Raw genomic sequence first — 18,965 nt, forward strand, 5'->3', positions numbered from 1 at the left:
CACCCCTCCTTCTGTGAAAGCAATGGCAGACAATCATTTCACGCCTTTTTTCCTGGATTACCCATGCAGACGCCATACCACAGAAGCATGGAGCCTGCTCAGCTCACCATCACCGCTGCTGTTGTGGGCAAGTCTACTGTGGGGGCTGCTGTGATCCAAGTAGCCAATGCAATCATTGACGTTCTGTTATCAAGGGTAATGACTCTGGGAAATGTGTGGGCCTTTTTTAGATTTTAGATGCATCATATTCCTGTCCTTTGTTGCTGGTGAAGAAGTCTTGCAGCCATACATTCCAGTCCGGTCGGTGCTGTAACACCCCATAGCACTTCTGTGGTTGACACATGTAGCAGCTCCAGGGCTCTTGCTCTTTTGCCTTGGCCGAGGTACCTTGCCCTACCAGGACCTCCAAGTGTTCGACACAGAAGCACCTGCAGCAGCTGGCATTGCTATACAGCAGCAGCTCCTTGCCTTCGCAGCAGACAGTGCACTAGGACTGGTACCTGTCCTCATCGTACATGTAGAAAAGCTTCAGGAATCAATCTCTGCAAGTCTGACAAAGGCCCCCCTCAAACAGCGGGTGGAATGTGGCTGGGTTTTTTCTCCCACACAATAAACAACTGTCTTCAAGGCTCCTGTTGTTGTTTGTGACTTTGGAAACCATTTGCTCTCTGCTTTGGTCCTCTTCCACTGGCTCCTTGCTGTTGTTGCAGAAGTTAGTTTTTAGCCGCTTGGCCGGGGGTTCTGGGAATGTCTTCCCTGCCCGGCTCTTAGCAACCTCCAGGGCATGGTGTATGGCTCGTCAATAGGAGACCAGCTTATTAAACGTGGAGTGGTTGAAATGCTGCCTAAAAGCCATCAGACCCACCAGCTTGTCTGCTGAAACCTCGGAGAACTTCCCATCCCCAAACCATTGCACCCAGCTCATTCCGGAGATTGCCTGACATTTGGACGTGATGATTGCAGGCCACCAGGAGAAGCCCTTGATCTTCCCCCACGTGAGCTTTCCCATCCTGGTATTCCACCACTTCCCCTGCAACTCTCCTTTCCTGCCCACCAGCGACGAGCTCGGGGGATCCGTTCTGGTCCTCCTGGGTGCTGCTGGAAGACATGGTACTGCTGCTCTGGGAGGACTCCTTGGAATCCTCCTCAGTGAGGTCGATCAGGGGCGCCTGGACAGACATGGCCATCCTCCTCTTAGCGCACAGAATGGGAGCCAGAGACTCCAGGTCATTCTCTTCTTTAAGTTTTGTCTCATGAAGATTCAGTCCCACCTGGAATATCATGAGAGCTAGAGGCTTCTGTCTTGGGCTGCTCTCCCAGCCAGCAGCACCATGCGGTCGCACCTACCCCAGCCTACCCCTTGCTCCCATGGCTCATGAAGCCTGGACAGTAGTAAGGAGCAGTTCAACTATAGGCTGAGCAAGTGCAGAATGGTTTCAGAGTAATAGCTGTGTTAGTCTGTATTTGCAAAAAGAAAAGGAGTACTTGTGGCACCTTAGAGACTAACCAATTTATTTGAGCATAAGCTTTCGTGAGCTACAGCTCACTTCATCAGATGCAATGGTAGAATGTGCCTTTGGATATTTAAATGCTCGCTGGTGCAGTTTGCTGACTAGGTCAGACCTTAGCGCAACCAACATTCCCATTGTTGTTGCTGCTTGCTGTGTGCTCCATAATATCTGTGAGAGTAAGGGGGAAGATGTTGATGGTAGGGTGGGAGGTTGAGGCAAATCTCCTGTCATCCAATTTTGACCAACCAGACACCAGGGCGATCAGAAGAGCACAGCAAGGCACGCTGCACATCAGAGAGGCTTTGAAAACCAGTTTCATGACTGGCCAGGCTTCAGTGTGACAGTTGTGTGTGTTTCTCCTTGATGCAAACCCGCCCCCTTTGCTGATTTTAATTCCCTGTAAACCAACCACCCTCCCCCCTTAAAAATAAAGTAACTATTGTTTAGAAACCATGCATTATTTCTTTATTAATTAAAAAAAAAAGAGATAACGGACAAGGTAGCCTGGGTGGGGTGGGGGAGGAGGGAAGGACAAGGCCACATTGCTTATTGTAGCCACACTACAAATCAGACTGTTTGAATGACAGCCTTCTGTTGCTTGGGCCATCCTCTGGCGTGGAGTGCCTGGGTGCTTGGAGCCTCCCTCTGCCCCGCGTTCTTGGACATCTGGGTGAGGAGGCTATGGAGCATGGGGAGGAGGGTAGGCGGTTATACAGTGGATGCAGCTGGGGTCTGTGCTCTTATTGGCTTTCCTGCAGCTCCAACAGATGCTTCATAATGTCCGTTTGCTCCCCCAACAGACTCTTCATCATGTTCATTTGCTCCCCCATTAGCCTCAGCATCGCGTCCTGCCTCCACTCTCCGCGCTCACTTAATTCTTTCCTGGTCTCTGCCACTGGATGCCTCCATGCATTAAGCTGTGCCCTATCAGTGCGGGAGGACTGCATGAGCTCAGAAAACGTCATCGTAAGTGTTTTTTTTCCGCCTTCTAATCTGCGATAACCTCAGGGACTGAGATGATAGGGGGAGCGTAGAAACATTCTACGCTCTATGATTCTGTGGGGACTGCATGTTCACCTGTGCTGCTGAGTTCGCCACGCTGACCAAAGAGGAAATGAAATTCAAAAGTTCCCGGGGCTTTTCCTGTGTAGCTGGCTAGTGCATCAGAGTTCAAAGTGCTGTCCAGAGCGGTCACAATGGTGCACTCTGGGATAGATCCCAGAGGCCAGTATCATCGATTTGTGTCTGCACTACCCCAAATTCAACCCAGTAAGGTCGATTTTAGCGCTGCTCCCCTCGTCGGGGAGGAGTACAGAAGTCAATTTTAAGAGCCCTTTAGGTCGACAGAACGGGGTTGGTTGTGTGGACGCAGTCATTTTTAAATCAACCTAATGCGGCTAACTTCGACCAAACCCCATAGTGTAGACCAGGGCTGAGACACAGTTAGTGCTAACACCAAGGCTATCCTAAGGTATGTCAGACATTTGAAAAGCAAAGTCTGGATATATCTATGTGAGTGTAAGCAGTGTCAGGCTGAGCTCCACCCTGACATCTGGTGGTGAGGTGTGGAAAGTTGTGGAAAAGAACTTCAGGGGCCGATCTCATTTGCATAGACACACCCACCCCGCCTAGAATGAGGCCATAGCTGCACAAATGGTCATTTTGGCTGCTGTGGGATCCCCAGTGTCTCTATTATTGGGGCAGGAAGAATAAATTATTATTACCCTGATTATGGAACTGTGCTTGGAACTGTACTTGGCCTTTTGTTATGATGGAGGGACTCTCCATCACCTAAGTAGCACTCGCTAGGCAAGGGTCATGGGTTCCAAAACTGTGAATTGAGAGAGGTTGGGGATAAGTATTAATGCTTGATGGTATGGGTCCCTTGGTGAGGGTCTTACATGCTAACTGCACTTCCTTCTCTCTTCACTGAACTAATTTTGATTCTATTAGGAGTCTAGTATTGTATAGTATTGTAGTGTAGTATTGTATCTTCACTAGACCCGCTAAATCGATCACCCATGCATCAATCATCACTCATGGATCCCCCGGTAAGCATAGACAAGCCCTCAGAGCTCAGTGTAGACTCAGGCTTGTGGGGCTCGTGCCAGAGCACTAAAACTACCTGTGCAGACATTCGGGCTCAAGCTGGAGCTTCAACTGTGAAGCCGAGGGTACTGAAAATTGGAATTATTCTTCCAAGTCACTTAGATACTTTTGAAACTTTTACCCAAGTCTATGAAGTTCATTATGAAATTATAGGCTACTCTTTAACATTTAAAATGGATCAGGTGTAAAAGTTTAGCAAGGCAAAGCTAAGGAAATACTTTCAAGTTGTAATGGGCTTCTCTGTGGTAAATGGAGGAGCTGGTAACACAAAAAGAGAACAGAAAAAAATGAATAGGTGATGGAAGAAGGGCAGGAGCCAGGGGGAAGATAAGAGTGGGCAGGGAGCCAGGCACGATAGACGCAGGAAAAGGGACGTGGACAGTAGTCGAGGGGATAAATATTGAAGGAACAGGGAGAGACTGGGGCAGGGAAAGGGGCAGAAGGGTCTGAAAGCACTACAGCAAGTTCCCCTCTAGAATGTGGAATGGAACCCATTATTCCTGAGCATTCTCAGCATTCTTCTGTTGTCTAGCAAATAGCTGTGAAACACGCTGACAAAGTGTGTGTCCTCATTTCCTCTAGTGGCAGTTCCACATAGAAGATTAAAGCCTAATAGTGCTACCACTTACTGCACTAGAGAAGTGATTAAAAGAAAAGTAAAAATTATCCATCTACATGGAAAGAATCATTTCTAAAATTTTGCATTTTTGGTTATGGCTGAGCTACTTTAGGAAGCATGAATGAATGGCATGTGGTCCTCCCTTTTTATTTAACTGTATAACGTATTTTTTAACATTATGTTCATGCTCTGATTGTTCCCTACCTTCATTAGGTGTAGTCAGTGATTCTGGGGTAGATATTGCTCCAGTGTTCTCTGGCATGAAAGTGGATGAAAAGGAGTGATCTCTTTCCAGTGTTGTGTAATCCACAGCTACTGTTAGAAAGATGAGGAAAGAAATTAAGAGAAAGAACTAGTCATGGCTCTGAGAACTGGGGGTATTGGTTAAAAGATTTAAATTTAATGTTTTGTGGAAAAATGAGTTAACGCAGTAGCCTTCCGCTTGTACAGATGTGGGTCAAAATTGTATTGTAAAGTTAATAATAAAGTCCTATAGAATTGAAATTAGGGAGCTTTTGTCATTGACATTGTTGGTTCAGGACTGGGTTCTTAAGGAGCAAAGGTGGAAGTGAGTTAAAAGAAATTAATTAAAGCAAGTAAAAATTCTGCATGGAAGGAAGCACGGACAATCATACCTCCACCAGCAGAGAAACCCATGTAGGCAATACACAGCATGGCTAGCCATGTCAATATTCAACTTTGCCTAAGCATTTGTGATAGTGAGAGCAACAATAGTCAATGTTCTGTAAGTTTCAGAGACAAGTGGTCTCTGGCTCAAAAGTGGATGAAGAGGAGCTATCTGTTTCTGGTGTCGTGTAATCTGCAGCGGCTGTCAGAAAGTTGAGGAAAAGAGACAAGATGCCCATTTCCACATCCAGCGGAAAACTTCCCTTTCTGAATTGTGATGTCATAATGCCAAATTATTTCCTTTCTTCTACATATTAAAGCGGTCATGCCTGAGATCTCTATGTGGCACCATATGTACTTACCAAATGCCTGAAACAATTCGATAATCTGGTTTGTAGGGATATATTAATAAACTCTTTGAAGTATAATTCTTGCATGTAATTTTTGTGGGCAGTAATGTCCTAATTCTATGTCTTTTATTTTTCATGCAAATATTATTACTAATATCATTTCTTAAATTTTATATTTTTGGTCATGGCTGAGCCTGTTTAGAAAGCATGACTGAATGGCATCTGGTCCTACTTATTTATTTAACTGTATAACTTATTCCAGCCTTTTTCTTACATTATGTTCACACTCTGATTGTCCCTTACCTTCATTAGCTGTAGTCAGTGATTCTGGGGTAGATATTGCCCCAGTGCTCTCTGGTGCGGAGGTGGATGAAAAGGAGTTAACTGTTTCCAGTGTTGTGTAACCCACAGCAGCTGTCAGAAAGACGAGGAAAGAAATTAATAGATAGAACTAGCATCTAGTAATAGCACCTAGAATTGGGGTGTTGTTTAAAAGATTTAGATTTCATGTTTTGTGGGGAAAAAAACCTTTTGCTTGTGGAGATGTGGGTCAAAGTTATATTTCAATGTTAATTACAAATTATTATTTGATTTGCAATTGGGGGACTTTTGTCATTGACAGCATTAGTTCAGGACTGGATTTTTAAGGGGCAAACCTAGAAGTTAATATTGTAAGTTTATGCTCATCTTCTTTACCACCTATCATTTCAAAACACTGCAAAACACTGCAAACATTTTATTCTCTTTTCAAAAGGGCCCTGTAACTTAAACAACAGGTAGTGATGTGGCTCCATTAGAAAATGTAAAAGCATAAACAATAACTATCTGCATTTTATTTGGCTGAGTCTCTTACTGCTAGAGATATTGGGAAAACTCCCATTTATGTTTAATATTTCTGTCCTGCTCATGCATTGTCTCCTTGGTGGATGATTGTCTCATGTTTAATTTACCAAAAAATAATAAAAAAAAAATGCACCTTATACCGAGGTTAGAATGTTGTTTCTCACATTATATATATAGATCTTTTGAAGATCAGTTGTGTATCTTCCTTTGTTTAGTCCTCTGGTAATATCACTTGATTTAGTGAGTTCAAAGAGGAACATTCAAAATTTAGGTAGGGAGTGATAGAAAAGAGATAGAATGAGAAGACACTTGGCTCCATTTCTGGAGGACTGGTGACACAGTAGTCATTTGGGAAGTGGCAGAAACCCAAAAGACTGCAGAAGTTAAGAAAGAAGGCTGCAAAAAAAAAAAAAAATCTAGCAGAAAGACATTTCTAGATATTTTAAAGTACATACCAGAAATTATTTAAATGTTTTGCCAGATTGTCCTGGGGTTCTGTAGCCAGTATGTATTAATGCGGAACAATAAAAAAATAAAGAATTCTATAAACAGTCACTAATTAAAAAGCAATTAAAGAAAAGTAAAAATTATACTTGGAGAGAATAATTTCTAAAATTTTGCATTTTTGGTCACAGCTGAGCTACTTTAGAAAGCTTGACTGAATGGCATCTGGTCCTGCCTATTAATTTAACAGTATAACTTATTCTAGCATTTTTCTTAGATTATGTTCACACTCGAATTTCCCTTACCTTCATTAGCTGTAGTCAGTGGTTGTGGGGTAGATATTGCCCCAGTGGTCTCTGCCGTGAAAGTGGATGAAGAGGAGCTATCTGTTTCTGGTGTCGTGTAATCTGCAGCGGCTGTCAGAAAGTTGAGGAAAAGAATGAATAGAGTGGGGTGTTGGTTAAAAGATTTAGATTTCATGTTTCTATTCTGAGTAGAGTTTACTCTGTTTTTGTTTTCCCCCAAGGCTTCACTCTTCACTAAGTTATATTCATTCCACTACCAGTTCTCCACCTATAACTAAGAACCCCTTGTAACAGGGTGGTGCTCTTGCTCTGTGGACCGGCACACTTAACATGTGTTTGTCCTAAAATAGTAGGAGGTGCTGAGTGAGCCCTGCTATCTCACTGTTGCATGTGTAGCTGGTTAAACTCCATCTTGGATATGAGGGTGGGAGATCTAGAATGAGAGGGAGTGTCTCGTGTTCAAAATGAAATGTAATGAAATATTTCAGTGAATAACTTCTGAAAATAAATGTTGATCACTAGGTTTTTCAGAAATAGTTTTGTTGTGAGGATTCAAAATCCATTAGTTTTGATACATCGGACCCAAGGAATCTTTCTTCTTTCATTGATTTGAATTATAGTATTCTAGAGTATGTAGGTTTAGAGACTTCTTTTACTTCCTTGTTCTTCTCACTAAAGGAGGACAAACTAAGGTTGCATCTGAAAACATCTGAAGCCCGTAGCTCGATAAAAATATGGAACTACTTTATGTGCGGTCTAATTTGTGTACTCCCTTCTGTACCAGGAAAAATGACCACACTTACACATCACATCCAGCCAGAAGTCCACAAGGAGGACAACTGTAATCAAAACAACACAGTATGCACATACAATTTTGGTAACAGGATGCCAAATTAGGTGCAAAATTACTTGCACACTTTTAAAAAAGGCCCTGGATGATTTGAAATACCAGGCAAATGTAGGCGAGTGATTCCTTTTTCCTGGAGAATTGATGCTTGAAGTGATTTGCAAGCTGGTATGAATAGACTCCTCAAAATATAACTGTTGCATGTAATTTGTGTGGGCAGTAATGTTCTATTTCAATAATCTTATAAATAATATTATTTCTTAAATTTTGCATTATTGGTCACGGTTGAGCCTCTTTAAAAGCATGACTTCATTGATTGTAGGTGGATATTGTGATATTATTAAGATTGCAAGGCTGATTTTTTTATTTAATTGAATTATTTTCTACTAAACTATACTAACACAGAGCTTCAACATTACTACTAACCCACACACAGATATTGAAAGCAATGGGGATTTGCCACTGATTTGATAAACACAAGCAGTGTTATGCCAGTTTAACAGTTATCTGCCTCTGAAACCCTTACTCATGTTGAGCAGCACTCACTTAGGTGAGTAGACTAAAGTCGATTCTCTCAAGCAGGTATATTTGTATGAGGAGGGGATTATCTTTAATAGGACCAATGAAGGACAAATCCTTTTCAGCTTGGTTAAGGGCTGAAGAAGCAGCCCCTCACTGTCAAATGAGAGTTGAAAGATTCTGATAATTATACTGAACCCAACTAAGAAATACCTGTTGATGCAGGAACTGGCCAGATACATGAAAGAAAATAAAAGCTCCACTTTAGTAGCTGTCACACTATTGTACAAACTGGGTAAAAGTTTTTCACATCTGAAGAAAGGCATCACATTAGGTTGGAGTGCTAATGTAAGACCAAGAGACCCTCGTTACCAGCAGGTGGGATCGAACCTGGGACCTCTAGAGCTAAGTGCATGAGCTAAAAGCCACATGACCCTTAGCTAAGGCTGTAGAACAGACTCATAAATCTCTAAGTGGTCTCAGTGCCACTAGAGGGGACAGAGAACCACAGCCAGGTGGTGTGTGGGTTACATACTTTCCCTAGCTGAGGAAGTGCGTCCTGAGCTTCGGAGTCTTTCCAGTTGAAATCCCAGACGAGCCCCTACTTGCAACACTGACAGACCCCAGTCATCGGTGGGCGGGATTGAACCTGGGACCTCTAGAGCATGAACCTCCACTGCATGAGCTAAAAGCCACACAGCCCTTAGCTAAGGTTGTAGAGCAAACTCAATCATCTCCAAGTGGTCTTGGTGCTACTAGAGAGAACAGAGAATCACACCAAGGAGGTCTGTGGGTTACACTAGCTTATCAGAACTTTGCATCTGCATCCAAATCATGCCTTTATTTACATTATTATTAATTATTAAATCACAATAGTTTGGGAAATCCCATTATTTTACATTTTGTGCAACATGAATTATGCTCTTTTCACTCTCGAGTCATGGTCAATCTGTCTGGTGTGTGGGCAAAGTCATGCAAACCCCTCTCTGCGAGGAACCTGGAGCCAGCTGATGCAGCCTCAAAATTAGAAGTGACAGCCCAAGTGAGGGCTGAACCAAGCTAGACGTGTGATGCGCTGATTTACTCTCTGTGGCAGCCTCCCCTCCATGTGCCCAGAAAGGTGCATGCAGATGCTACTGTGGCCATAGGAGTGTATCTGGCCTTAGGTGCACATAACAGTCACAGATAAATAAAAAAGACAGGTACAGCATTTCAGTCTTATCACCAATATACACACCCAAATGACTGATTTCAGTCTGGCAGGGAAGGAACAGGGAAGATCTTTTCCTAACCCACAATTTGCTTGTCAGGAGTTAATAAAACACAACCCTAGCCTGTGTCTGATGGGTTCCATGCAAGGTCTGTGCTCTGTTTCTCTGCCCTTTCCTCACTGGTTCTGCCTCAGCCATTACTTAACATGACAATTCCCAGCGACATGCATGTGCCTGTTGACAGGGGTGGATTTACCGCAAAACATACCATACCCTGGCATTCTCCCAACCCCCGCAATGATGGCGGGGGGGGCATGGCCGGGGCATGGGGCTGGCCGCAGGAGCCGGTGCAGCGCCCGCAGGCAGGGGGGCCGGCCGGGGAAGGTGAGCAGAGATGAGCGCGTGGAGGCAGTAGGGCGCTCAGGTGGCCGCCGATGGAACTGTGCCCACCCCCCCACACACACACCTTCAGGTGGGTGTTCAGTGCACGCGGGTCTCTGCCTGCTTCTCTGGGCCAGCCAGTGTGGGGCCACATCAAATTCTGAAAAACCATCTGCGAAAACTGAAGCAAAATCCTTTGCAGAAAAGTTTGAAAAGTACGATATTGCTGTTTTCACTCTTTTGTGGAACTGTTTACTTCAAAGAATTAATGACATCAGTAAATCACTGCAAAAGGTTGATACAAATTTATTGAATGCTTCACAATTGTTAGCCTCAGTTACAAGTTTTGTCATAGAAGTTCAAAATGACTATAGCTCGGTGGAAGCAGAGGCACTAACGTTAACAGAAAATATAGGTTCCTCTGATATATCTGAGGAGAAACGTAAAAAACCCAGGAAGTTATTTTTTGATGAACTTAGAGACAATGAAATCCATTTAAAAGGGAAAGAGAAGATAATCGTTGAGACAGTCAATGTTATTTGTGACACAATAATAGTGCAATTGCAGAGTAGAAGTGAATCTCTAAAGAAAACTGTTGACTTATTTTGCGTGTTTTTTAACAGAAGTATGGACAAAAATGCTAAAAGCCACTACAGTAAGAAATTAAGTGAATTCTACCGGGAGGACATAGACATAAATCTTCCTGAAGATGAACTGAAACATTTCATTCATTTTATGATGAGGTCTATGCTTCAAGATCACCAGTTGATTTGTGCAGACTTGTACGTGATGGTTTGCAGACAATCTTTCCAAATGTAGAATCCATTCTGAAAATATTTAAAACAATAACTATCACAAATGCTTCTGGTGAACGTTCTTTTTCTGTATTAAACTGAGTTAAAAATTATTTGCGAAATACGATGAGTCGGGAACATTTGACAAGTTCAGCAATATTGACAACTGAAAGTGCCTCTTTACAAAATATTACTTATGATGACTTAATTGATGATTTTGTAAAGAAAAAGTGTGGAAAAAAAGCTATCTGAATAAATATTTTTTTTCAAATTGAATAGATTTCTTCAGAGGAAGTTAACTTTTATTTTTCCATTCATGCATCTTCTATACTTTTTATATTTACACATTTTTCACGTTAGGATAATGCAAATTTCATCTAGACCCGAAGTTCTCAAACTATGGTCCGAGAACTCCATTCAGGTGGACTGAGGAAAGGTTATGATGTTTTTTTTTATAAAGCGGTCTTCTCCAAAGCACTTTACAATAGTAAATAATGGTACAAACAATATTTGGAAAGATCATTAAGTGGTTCGCTGAGACCCTCAACACTTTTCAAGTGGTCTGTGAAAATAAAGTTAGGAAGAAAATGAAAATAAAGTAAGGTACCTTGATTGTTTTTGTTGTCTATTACTTATAATAGAGAAGGAGGAGGAAGAAAAAAAGAATGAAAAACGGAGGGGCAGAGGAGATAAGAGAGAATGTTCTTTTTCTTGGCTGGGTTGTGTTGCGGGGGCCCCAAAAATAAAGCTGAGCACAGGACCCCACTACCTCTAAATCCACCACTGCCTGTTCACATAATGCTGGGAAAACAACACTGGAATAGTTTCAAACCTGGGATGAGACCATTTGGTACAAAGCACATGTTGCATTGGTGCAGCTCATCTAAACTAGGAATTTTCGCCAGTAGTAATTTATGTAGTGGCACACCAGTGCAAAACACCCTAAAGTTGTAGAAAAGGGCTAAGGAGAACAAAAAAAGGAGCCAACTATGGAATAATTCTCTACTGTCAAAATAGTATGAAAGCCAGAGAAGAAGAAAATGGCTTTACTTCTGCAGATACCTGCTCTTTCCATTGGAATGCAGGTATGTTTCTAAAGCAGTGGAGACAGGAATCCAGTACGTGCCCTCTGAAATAATAGGTAACTCTTTAAATTGGAATACAAACTTACATGTAGTAATGGACTCCTGTGTGGTAGGTGAAGAAGCTGGTAAACAAAGAAAGAAAACAAAAGGCAAAATTAAATATTTTACAAAAGAGACATTTCAATAAACATTGAGCTACTAGAAAAAATAAAGTAAAATTACATCTCAGGTATTCTATTACAATGAGCTAAATCATTTGCTGCTGTGGGGAGAACAATGTGATGGGGGCCTAGAAGAAGAAAAGAACCAAAAGGTTCTTCTTTGTTTCTTGCAGTTTAATTCCCCCTTGCAGAAGAACCAACGGTTCAACTCCAAACCCTTCAGAGCACACAGGATTTTAGGGAAGCAGAGATTACTGGAGCTCACAGGCCTCTGTATGGAATATGCGGCAACATGGTACCCAGGGCTCATTTCAGTCACGTTGCAATGTACTTCCTTCCCTGTAGTTGCCCCTGGAATCGCCTATAAGGATGAGTTTCCCACTTGGAGGTTTGGATGTTATTCCTCTAAAATACATTTCAGGTAAAAATAATACAAATGCGAGTACCTGAGCAGATGACACTGGCATCCTCATGGTGAGCACAGTTATGTGTGCCCCAACCCTGGTGCGAGCACTGCCACAGAGAGGATTCGTTCCCTCTGCACTGCACGTCATCCAAGAGAACACTTCCAGAGCCTTCACCAAACCGGGCATTCGTGGGGGCCTCAATGGCCTGGCCACACCCAAGCTGTCTGCACACAACCTCTGCATCAGACATGTCCCAGGCATCATCACAGACTGTTCCCCATCTTCCATTGTAACGGACTTCAACGCGACCGGAACACCCGTTCTGTCCGTTCACCAGTCTCACTAATGGTCCTTGGAAAAACAGAGGGAAATTAATTTTCACCCAGCTCTTGAAATTCGGGGTTCTTTTCTAGTTATGAAGTTGGCTCCTGTGGTTTTATGAAAGTTACAAAGCGGATATTTTCCTTTTCCTAAAATTGTATATTATTTGCACATAAGTATTATAGTTTTGGCAACAACATTTACCTCTGCAGGTTTCTGCCATTTCACGGCAATTCAGGTGTGTATGCTGGAGAGAGGAGCCCAGTAACTGCACTGAGAAATTATGGGCTCCTCTTTAACTCAGGAGGGAGAAGATAAGAAGAAGACAATTATTGAAAGGACAGCTGAGAAAAGGCTTACCACTTGGAGGGGGCCCGTTTGTTGGAGGTGATGGAGCTGGCAATGCAAAAAGATAAGGACAGTCTTAAAAATGATTCAAGATGATTAAAAGCCATCTTTATTAGGTGGACATTTGAATACTTTTTATGACGTACAATTGCAAGAATGAAAGACAAGAGACATTCACAAACTAGAAGATAATCACCGAAGGAGCGTGAATGAAGAACAAGATATATTCAAAACTACAAACCCAAATGGAGAACGTGTGAGTGCTAATGTAGCGGATAGATTCATACCCTCAGTGGATTGGGCACACAGGGAGACCTGTAACACACTCTCAGCAGTGGGTTACCTACTTCTTCTGGTCAAAAAAGCTGATCCCAAGCATCGTCGGGCACAGCAATTGAAATTCAGGACAAGCCTGGTCTCACATGACAGCGTCCACCTCCTCAATACACCAGAGGTTGAAGCACAACCTCCAGAGCTAAAAGTACGAGGTGCTGAAGGTTGATTTTGAGACTCAAAAGGCTCTTGCAGGGGTTGTAACACACTCATATCCTCTGTGGATCGGCAGAGAGGAGGACACTTAACGAGACAGTGACCCAAGTGTTATGTTAATGCCAAAATTAAGTAAGTCTGGGCCAGGCAATTGGGGAAAGGAATTTGGATATATGGGAGATGAGCTTGTACCATGTGTCTTATTGCTCATTGCTCTGGGAAAACCCATTAGATCAGTTTCCGGCTTGGAGGAAACCTTTCCATGCTTCTCTTTACACCATAGAGTTCAAGTTCTTGATGGGGGACTAGGATTTCTGCACTCCCACTTGAGGAAAGTAAAGGAGAAATCCCAAAGACCGTTGAAGTCATGCGATGTTAACGGAGTACACACCATCCTCCCAGATCTTCGTATGGATCACTGGGCAACTGAGCTCCATCTGCCTACTTGGCAACATGACTTCAGTGAAGCCACAAACACACACACACACACACACACACACTCTTGCCCTCAGATGGCTCAGGACCAATTTCTGATGGTGAGTTTCCCACTTGGAGGTTTGGATGTTATTCCTCTAAAATACATTTCAGGTAAAAATAATACAAATGCGAGTACCTGAGCAGATGACACTGGCATCCTCATGGTGAGCACAGTTATGTGTGCCCCAACCCTGGTGCGAGCACTGCCACAGAGAGGATTCGTTCCCTCTGCACTGCACGTCATCCAAGAGAACACTTCCAGAGCCTTCACCAAACCGGGCATTCGTGGGGGCCTCAATGGCCTGGCCACACCCAAGCTGTCTGCACACAACCTCTGCATCAGACATGTCCCAGGCATCATCACAGACTGTTCCCCATCTTCCATTGTAACGGACTTCAACGCGACCGGAACACCCGTTCTGTCCGTTCACCAGTCTCACTAATGGTCCTTGGAAAAACAGAGGGAAATTAATTTTCACCCAGCTCTTGAAATTCGGGGTTCTTTTCTAGTTATAAAGTTGGCTCCTGTGGTTTTATGAAAGTTACAAACTGATATTTTCCTTTTCCTAAAATTGTATATTATTTGCACATAAGTATTATAGTTTTGGCAACAACATTTACCTCTGCGGGTTTCTGCCATTTCACGGCAATTCGGGTGTGTATGCTGGAGAGAGGAGCCCAGTAACTGCACTGAGAAATTATGGGCGCCTCTTTAACTCAGGAGGGAGAAGATAAGAAGAAGACAATTATTGAAAGGACAGCTGAGAAAAGGCTTACCACTTGGAGGGGGCCCGTTTGTTGGAGGTGATGGAGCTGGCAATGCAAAAAGATAAGGACAGTCTTAAAAATGATTCAAGATGATTAAAAGCCATCTTTATTAGGTGGACATTTGAATACTTTTTATGACGTAGAATTGCAAGAATGAAAGACAAGAGACATTCACAAACTAGAAGATAATCACCGAAGGAGCGTGAATGAAGAACAAGATATATTCAAAACTACAAACCCAAATGGAGAACGTGTGAGTGCTAATGTAGCGGATAGATTCATACCCTCAGTGGATTGGGCACACAGGGAGACCTGTAACACACTCTCAGCAGTGGGTTACCTACTTCTTCTGGTCAAAAAAGCTGATCCCAAGCATCGTCGGGCACAGCAATTGAAATTCAGGACAAGCCTGGTCTCACATGACAGCGTCCACCTCCTCAATACACCAGAGGTTGAAGCACAACCTCCAGAGCTAAAAGTACGAGGTGCTGAAGGTTGATTTTGAGACTCAAAAGGCTCTTGCAGGGGTTGTAACACACTCATATCCTCTGTGGATCGGCAGAGAGGAGGACACTTAACGAGACAGTGACCCAAGTGTTATGTTAATGCCAAAATTAAGTAAGTCTGGGCCAGGCAATTGGGGAAAGGAATTTGGATATATGGGAGATGAGCTTGTACCATGTGTCTTATTGCTCATTGCTCTGGGAAAACCCATTAGATCAGTTTCCGGCTTGGAGGAAACCTTTCCATGCTTCTCTTTACACCATAGAGTTCAAGTTCTTGATGGGGGACTAGGATTTCTGCACTCCCACTTGAGGAAAGTAAAGGAGAAATCCCAAAGACCGTTGAAGTCATGCGATGTTAACGGAGTACACACCATCCTCCCAGATCTTTGTATGGATCACTGGGCAACTGAGCTCCATCTGCCTACTTGGCAACATGACTTCAGTGAAGCCACAAACACACACACACACACACACACACTCTTGCCCTCAGATGGCTCAGGACCAATTTCTGATGGTGAGTTTCCCACTTGGAGGTTTGGATGTTATTCCTCTAAAATACATTTCAGGTAAAAATAATACAAATGCGAGTACCTGAGCAGATGACACTGGCATCCTCATGGTGAGCACAGTTATGTGTGCCCCAACCCTGGTGCGAGCACTGCCACAGAGAGGATTCGTTCCCTCTGCACTGCACGTCATCCAAGAGAACACTTCCAGAGCCTTCACCAAACCGGGCATTCGTGGGGGCCTCAATGGCCTGGCCACACCCAAGCTGTCTGCACACAACCTCTGCATCAGACATGTCCCAGGCATCATCACAGACTGTTCCCCATCTTCCATTGTAACGGACTTCAACGCGACCGGAACACCCGTTCTGTCCGTTCACCAGTCTCACTAATGGTCCTTGGAAAAACAGAGGGAAATTAATTTTCACCCAGCTCTTGAAATTCGGGGTTCTTTTCTAGTTATGAAGTTGGCTCGTGTGGTTTTATGAAAGTTACAAAGCGGATATTTTCCTTTTCCTAAAATTGTATATTATTTGCACATAAGTATTATAGTTTTGGCAACAACATTTACCTCTGCGGGTTTCTGCCATTTCACGGCAATTCGGGTGTGTATGCTGGAGAGAGGAGCCCAGTAACTGCACTGAGAAATTATGGGCGCCTCTTTAACTCAGGAGGGAGAAGATAAGAAGAAGACCATTATTGAAAGGACAGCTGAGAAAAGGCTTACCACTTGGAGGGGGCCCGTTTGTTGGAGGTGATGGAGCTGGCAATGCAAAAAGATAAGGACAGTCTTAAAAATGATTCAAGATGATTAAAAGCCATCTTTATTAGGTGGACATTTGAATACTTTTTATGACGTACAATTGCAAGAATGAAAGACAAGAGACATTCACAAACTAGAAGATAATCACCGAAGGAGCGTGAATGAAGAACGAGATATATTCAAAACTACAAACCCAAATGGAGAACGTGTGAGTGCTAATGTAGCGGATAGATTCATACCCTCAGTGGATTGGGCACACAGGGAGACCTGTAACACACTCTCAGCAGTGGGTTACCTACTTCTTCTGGTCAAAAAAGCTGATCCCAAGCATCGTCGGGCACAGCAATTGAAATTCAGGACAAGCCTGGTCTCACATGACAGCGTCCACCTCCTCAATACACCAGAGGTTGAAGCACAACCTCCAGAGCTAAAAGTACGAGGTGCTGAAGGTTGATTTTGAGACTCAAAAGGCTCTTGCAGGGGTTGTAACACACTCATATCCTCTGTGGATCGGCAGAGAGGAGGACACTTAACGAGACAGTGACCCAAGTGTTATGTTAATGCCAAAATTAAGTAAGTCTGGGCCAGGCAATTGGGGAAAGGAATTTGGATATATGGGAGATGAGCTTGTACCATGTGTCTTATTGCTCATTGCTCTGGGAAAACCCATTAGATCAGTTTCCGGCTTGGAGGAAACCTTTCCATGCTTCTCTTTACACCATAGAGTTCAAGTTCTTGATGGGGGACTAGGATTTCTGCACTCCCACTTGAGGAAAGTAAAGGAGAAATCCCAAAGACCGTTGAAGTCATGCGATGTTAACGGAGTACACACCATCCTCCCAGATCTTCGTATGGATCACTGGGCAACTGAGCTCCATCTGCCTACTTGGCAACATGACTTCAGTGAAGCCACAAACACACACACACACACACACACACTCTTGCCCTCAGATGGCTCAGGACCAATTTCTGATGGTGAGTTTCCCACTTGGAGGTTTGGATGTTATTCCTCTAAAATACATTTCAGGTAAAAATAATACAAATGCGAGTACCTGAGCAGATGACACTGGCATCCTCATGGTGAGCACAGTTATGTGTGCCCCAACCCTGGTGCGAGCACTGCCACAGAGAGGATTCGTTCCCTCTGCACTGCACGTCATCCAAGAGAACACTTCCAGAGCCTTCACCAAACCGGGCATTCGTGGGGGCCTCAATGGCCTGGCCACACCCAAGCTGTCTGCACACAACCTCTGCATCAGACATGTCCCAGGCATCATCACAGACTGTTCCCCATCTTCCATTGTAACGGACTTCAACGCGACCGGAACACCCGTTCTGTCCGTTCACCAGTCTCACTAATGGTCCTTGGAAAAACAGAGGGAAATTAATTTTCACCCAGCTCTTGAAATTCGGGGTTCTTTTCTAGTTATGAAGTTGGCTCCTGTGGTTTTATGAAAGTTACAAACTGATATTTTCCTTTTCCTAAAATTGTATATTATTTGCACATAAGTATTATAGTTTTGGCAACAACATTTACCTCTGCGGGTTTCTGCCATTTCACGGCAATTCGGGTGTGTATGCTGGAGAGAGGAGCCCAGTAACTGCACTGAGAAATTATGGGCTCCTCTTTAACTCAGGAGGGAGAAGATAAGAAGAAGACAATTATTGAAAGGACAGCTGAGAAAAGGCTTACCACTTGGAGGGGGCCCGTTTGTTGGAGGTGATGGAGCTGGCAATGCAAAAAGATAAGGACAGTCTTAAAAATGATTCAAGATGATTAAAAGCCATCTTTATTAGGTGGACATTTGAATACTTTTTATGACGTACAATTGCAAGAATGAAAGACAAGAGACATTCACAAACTAGAAGATAATCACTGAAGGAGCGTGAATGAAGAACAAGATATATTCAAAACTACAAACCCAAATGGAGAACGTGTGAGTGCTAATGTAGCGGATAGATTCATACCCTCAGTGGATTGGGCACACAGGGAGACCTGTAACACACTCTCAGCAGTGGGTTACCTACTTCTTCTGGTCAAAAAAGCTGATCCCAAGCATCGTCGGGCACAGCAATTGAAATTCAGGACAAGCCTGGTCTCACATGACAGCGTCCACCTCCTCAATACACCAGAGGTTGAAGCACAACCTCCAGAGCTAAAAGTACGAGGTGCTGAAGGTTGATTTTGAGACTCAAAAGGCTCTTGCAGGGGTTGTAACACACTCATATCCTCTGTGGATCGGCAGAGAGGAGGACACTTAACGAGACAGTGACCCAAGTGTTATGTTAATGCCAAAATTAAGTAAGTCTGGGCCAGGCAATTGGGGAAAGGAATTTGGATATATGGGAGATGAGCTTGTACCATGTGTCTTATTGCTCATTGCTCTGGGAAAACCCATTAGATCAGTTTCCGGCTTGGAGGAAACCTTTCCATGCTTCTCTTTACACCATAGAGTTCAAGTTCTTGATGGGGGACTAGGATTTCTGCACTCCCACTTGAGGAAAGTAAAGGAGAAATCCCAAAGACCGTTGAAGTCATGCGATGTTAACGGAGTACACACCATCCTCCCAGAT

General features: G+C 43.4%; 1 protein-coding gene across 1 annotated transcript in view; it reads right to left on the reverse strand.

Moving 5' to 3' along the window:
- LOC311523253 (scavenger receptor cysteine-rich domain-containing protein DMBT1-like) overlaps positions 1 to 17,947 on the reverse strand; it is a gene marked incomplete at its 5' end in the record, with an annotated part of 28,284 nt that extends 10,337 nt beyond the window's left edge. The window contains 10 exons of the mRNA XM_084633025.1: positions 4,444 to 4,554; positions 5,520 to 5,630; positions 6,809 to 6,919; positions 9,852 to 9,960; positions 12,260 to 12,564; positions 12,739 to 12,781; positions 13,992 to 14,296; positions 14,470 to 14,512; positions 15,721 to 16,025; positions 17,929 to 17,947. Coding sequence (XP_084489151.1) covers positions 4,444 to 4,554; positions 5,520 to 5,630; positions 6,809 to 6,919; positions 9,852 to 9,960; positions 12,260 to 12,564; positions 12,739 to 12,781; positions 13,992 to 14,296; positions 14,470 to 14,512; positions 15,721 to 16,025; positions 17,929 to 17,947 — 1,462 coding nt within the window. The remainder of the gene's footprint in view (positions 1 to 4,443; positions 4,555 to 5,519; positions 5,631 to 6,808; positions 6,920 to 9,851; positions 9,961 to 12,259; positions 12,565 to 12,738; positions 12,782 to 13,991; positions 14,297 to 14,469; positions 14,513 to 15,720; positions 16,026 to 17,928) is intronic.
- Between the last annotated feature and the right edge of the window lie 1,018 nt (positions 17,948 to 18,965).

This window comes from Lepidochelys olivacea, assembly GCF_965140295.1.
Source record: "Lepidochelys olivacea isolate rLepOli2 genome assembly, chromosome: 7".
Lineage (NCBI taxonomy): Eukaryota > Metazoa > Chordata > Testudines > Cheloniidae > Lepidochelys > Lepidochelys olivacea.